Here is a 5,177-nt window from a genome sequence, read left to right as displayed (position 1 = left end):
CTGCTGGTTTATACATCGCAACATTGGGAAATATCCAAGATAACGAAACGTACGCCTTTAGATTGATGACAACATTTTCACTTTCAGATCAGTTGGAAGGGAACATAATTGAAATACGAAATATCACAGGTAAACTGCTGGTTATTTAATGCTACTATCACGTTCAATCTTCCCTTTCATGCCCTGAGACCGTGCGTGAACGAGTGTCTTGTCAATTGTGATAACTTTGAAATATGTTTAACACAGTTTATGATTGTTTGTGAGACTGACGTTTTGACACCCTTTTCTTGGAGTTGCAAGATCCGTGGAAAAACAAGCTAAGAATAATTAAGTATTTGTGTAATTTTAAAGATTTGATGCCAACATCAAAGACTAGTTTATTTCTACAAAAAAAAACAAAAAAAAAATTGGTTTGCTAATTCAGTGCTTCTGTGGACTTGTAGCACATAGATTGCTGCGAAAAATAATCCGTAGGGTAGCGAGTATCGCAGTTACATTACCGCTTTTTTCTTCATTTTGCAATAAACAATGTACTACCTACTAAACTAGAGTTTACACAAATTATACCAAAGCCGTCGGATTTTTTTCTGGTTCCTTAAGTTAAACAGTATGGGAATAATTCATACATAAATGATTCTTCGTAACAAACTGTATACAGAAGAACTGTTGATTTCTTTATGAGTAAGTAAGGACCTATAAAGTGGCAACTGTCTAATATTTGTGTTAGCAACACTTACTTTTGCTCATATCCTATCCTATTCTTTTGTTTTTTGCATTTCGCTTCCTTAATCCCTTTTACTTCTTTTAATTTGTTTTATTTCTTCATGTTTATGTTTTTTTAATACTTTATTTTTTTATTTCTTATATAAATCCATATGAAAATCAGCTTATTTATAGATTTATTTTTAAATTTTAGCTCCTCCAAAACCATTTCCAAAGCCTAAAGACAAGAAGAAACGTTCAGTTGGTGAAATTGTTGGATATGCTTGCATCCCAGTTAGCTTTATCATCGTTCTCGCAATATTGATATATGTACGACACAGGTGTAATTCCGACAACTATGACAGATTTTAAACAAAAAATTTAAGAACATTCTTATCTTAATATGTGTCAAGTCTCTATGATTTTCTCGTTTAAAGACATGTCTCTAATAGCCGTAATTTATCTGTCTGTCTGTCCGCATCGCGGGCTGTATTCTATGTTTTTATTTAAATCAGAAATGTTATAAATTTTTTAGAAAAGAGTATTGCACTTTAGCCCGACCTACCTGACTTTTTTTCTTCCATTTCTTCTTCTGCAGTTTATCAGTGAGGGAAGAAAAAAGAGTCAGGTAGGCCCTGATTTCAAATTTCGACATTTTAAATAAAAAGAACTTTGAATTTTCGAATTTTTCCGCATAATTTCGTAAATACTCATTATTATGCGAATTTAAATGTCAGTTTAAAAATGGTAGGGGTAAAAACCACAAAATCGGAAGCAGTGATGAGAAAACGAAGAAACTCTCATCTAAAAAGTCCTTCCAGCGCTGGAAAGGAAATTTTATACGCAATATTATTCACATGTTTAATGAACCAAAGAGAGGAAGCATAAGAATACATCGCAACATAATACGATTACACAGATTTACTTAAAGAAGTGCGCTAAGTCGACTTTTTCTTTTCTTTTTTGATCAATCTCCTCTGAATCATTCCTTCTCCAAAATATATTTTCAACTGCGCTACTTTGCCCTCTCCGTTTGTTGAGCACTTTGTCTCTAACACTGTGGGCATGCTTTAAGCGTATTTCCTTGAAGAAAATGTTGTTGTTTTCCATGGGTGATGTGAGCACAGGTCACAAGAGAAGCAAAAAAATAAAGTTTGTGGAAAAGAGCTATTTTTCATAACTACTTTTTCCTATTTTGGTTGTACACTATCCTACTGCTCAGCCAGCGAGAACCATCTAAAGGAGGCAGAGTGTTTATGAACATTTTGTTTCTTCAAAAGAAAAAGAACAAAAAATGTGATTCTCAAGTACGGAATATCAAATAAGAATGGAAGAAGTGATAATACGCAGAATTATTTATTAAAAAACCACTGCAACTTATTTTGTTATTCGCTGATTATGGAAACCATTTCCCACAGCTGTTGCCATTCATTTGTAAATTAAACCGGTTGAACAAATTATTACTCAAATCTCGACAACGTAAACAAATGAAGTTTAACAAACGTTGGAGTCTAGGTTGATTAAAAAGCTTTCGTTTCCCATTTCTCCGTAATTTCCATGTGGCCATGTGTTTCATGTGGATATTCTTTACTACGGCTGTTTACTTGTAATCTACATTTCTTGGGGTAATGAAACGTTTTCCACAGCTTCTCCAACCTTCTGGCTTTCATCCATTTTTGCAATGTTGGACTTAGTGCGTGGTGGAGAGGTCTTACATGAAAATATGAGACATTATTGCGGTTATTATCTCGTAGAACTTGCCTCACCGACAACATTTTTGTATGTTTTCGTTCACACAAACAATCCAAATTTTAGCCAATCAGTGACGTGAATTTAGATTATGAATTTTTCAACGCCAGGTCCCGACTATCTATTATAACTACCGTGTTCTTTGTGTTCAAAATTCTCGCGCAGCAGCTTTAATTCGGACCTCTGCGGAGTAATTTTATTACTCGGTGCTACTAGGCGGACAAAAATGTACGAAATGCCAATGCCGGAGAAATGTGCATCGGACGAGAATCTAAGGAACGGCGAACCCGTGTATTTTTGCGGTTACGGGTTAGAATACACATACAAAAGAAAATTTGTTTAGGAAGTTTCCGTAGTTAGTCCCTTTTCGGTCCGGCGCTTTTCGAAAATATTATAACCGCTCTCTAACTCCCTCCGTAACTTTTAATAGGCTTGTCCAAATTGAACCAGACTTGGTACACTTACATTACGCCAAAATAATTTATTCTAAATACCACTATTTGCTTAAAATGTAATTACTATAGACCAAATTTACAACATTTTGTTGAAAGTTAACAGTGAAATAAAACTTATTTAACATATTTTCCGGGTTTTTTCCCGGGAAAAACGCCAAGAATTGCCTGAGAATCAGAAAAATTCGGGAAAACAGATTAATCACATGTCTAAAATTTAGAGAATGATTCCCCTCGATAAAATAAAGTTTTATGGTAACTTTCGAGTTCTAAGGATAATAGTAACGAACGTTATTATGTGCCCCCGTTTATAAGGATTTCATAGATAGTTTTAGGGGTAATATCAAGGAATAGCCAATATCTAAGGCTCCGGGAGGTACCGAACCTAAAAATTTGGCACGCAGATACCTAATAGATAAATATGCAAACGCGTCTGTGCTTTGTTACATGTTTATAATACTTCCTGAGTTTTAATATGATACATTATCGGGTAAAACTCCATCCGTTAAAAGAAGATTTTTTTGCTAGGTGACGATAGTTTTTACGGACGACATTAATGACCGACGAATATTTTTGACTGAAAAATTGTGTTATCCTCAAAATATTCTCCTTCTGTATCCTCAAAAATTGTTTTTCGGTAAATTTAAATATTCTTATTTTTTAAATAAAGTTCAACAATAAAAAATTTATATTTTTCGGGAAAAGTTCAAGTGAAAATTCACAAATTAATCGTGACAACAAAACAGAGCGGTTAGTAAGCCCTGTTTTTACTTGACTGATACAAAAACCGGTTAGCATGAAAAAACTCGATGATTGAATTGGTTTACGGCTTATTTTAATAGGTCTTTTTATGAAGCCATACTAAGCGGTTGTGGAAGCCATTATTAAAATGGTAACATAAAAACGTAAGCAAATAAAAAATATTTTCATAGCACACAAAAAATATAAAAGTGGCTCACTTAAAATCATTTTTTCGTTTCAATTCACATAAACAATGATTCGAATTTGTTTTGTGTACTTAAAATTTTTTAAAATCGAACGATCTTGAATTCGAAAATTATAATAATGGAACATGCGTCTTTTCTTCCTTGGTGCCTTGGGAATAGCAACTTGAAAGAATAGCTTTGTTTGTTTTGTTCAGAAAGGAATATTTATATATTATTTATAAGACCAGACAGTCATGTAATAAAACGGATACTGACCGGTTTTGATGTTGTACTGTAAAATACAATGCCCTCGGTCAAGGGCATAGACCTCGGGCTTTGTATTGTACAGTACAACATCAAAACCGGTCGGTATCCGTTAATTACATATTCGTATATGTTTGTATTCGTCGCAGGTTAAGTATCTGCCAAAATAAAAGTGTTTAAAAAGTGAAAGCTTTCTCGCCTGTGTCATCAGAACAAAAGCGCACAAAAATTTCCCGGCAAACCAAGGGAAATGTTTCCAAGTATTATGCTAGTAACCAAACATTTTCATTTTTTATTTCATTCTAAAGACTTTGAATTTTGACTCATGTTATAATTTAAAATTTACTTAGGCTTAGGTTTAGCTGAAGTGACAAGGTATAACGCACAAGAAAACTGCTAAACATGCGAATACTATATAATAAAAAGTAATTTTCAATTCACATTAACAATGATTCGAATTTGTTCTGTGTACTTACAAAATTTTAAAATCGAACGATCTAGAATTCGAAAAGTATCAAATCGAACATGCGTGTTTTCTTCCTTGGTGCATTGGGAATAGCATATTTGGATTGCAATGGAAATAGCAATACGTACTTACAATTCCACCTTATGTTTAATCTCATGCGAATGTCCCAACTTATTGGAAAAACAAGGCTAAAGAAAGATTCAAAACAAACAAAATGCAAGAAATTTTTTATTCGTGTACAGCCACACAACTCTACCCTATTGCCTTCCCCTCCTGTTTTTTTTTTGATAAATTTACACCACGTCTTTGAAACATTCTTGTTTTTAGTTACTTTTCCGAAAATTTGATGAATTAGCATGGTAAAAACTATTTTCAAAAAATTTTGTAGTTTCCGAAGTTTATCAGGAATCTTTTCTACTAGAAATTTAAGTTAAAATCTTCGCTTTATGCACTCCTTGTTGTAATTTGTGTTTATTATCTAATTAGATTTACTTAGAGTACATTCAGATAAATCAATTTTGCAGACCACAATATGTTTAATTAACAAGATATTTTATATTGTATAGATTCTGATAACTATTAAATTCTCCTTACTTTGACGTGACCAAAATACTTTTT

The 5,177-nt window shown here is 33.1% G+C and overlaps 1 protein-coding gene across 1 annotated transcript in view; it reads left to right on the top strand.

Annotated features, from left to right (window-relative positions):
• The window catches only part of LOC130635432 (uncharacterized), a 1,487-nt gene extending 389 nt beyond the window's left edge, over positions 1-1,098 (top strand). Inside the window, exons 1-2 of the mRNA XM_057444762.1 lie at positions 1-129; positions 917-1,098. The exon at positions 1-129 is cut by the window's left edge and continues 389 nt beyond it. Of these exons, the coding sequence (XP_057300745.1) occupies positions 1-129; positions 917-1,074 (287 nt within the window). The 3' untranslated portion in view covers positions 1,075-1,098. The remainder of the gene's footprint in view (positions 130-916) is intronic.
• The last annotated feature ends 4,079 nt before the right edge of the window (positions 1,099-5,177 follow it).

The sequence above is a fragment of the Hydractinia symbiolongicarpus genome, chromosome 3, assembly GCF_029227915.1.
Source record: "Hydractinia symbiolongicarpus strain clone_291-10 chromosome 3, HSymV2.1, whole genome shotgun sequence".
Classification (NCBI taxonomy): Eukaryota; Metazoa; Cnidaria; class Hydrozoa; order Anthoathecata; family Hydractiniidae; genus Hydractinia; species Hydractinia symbiolongicarpus.
This window is presented reverse-complemented; position numbering and strand designations above follow the sequence as displayed.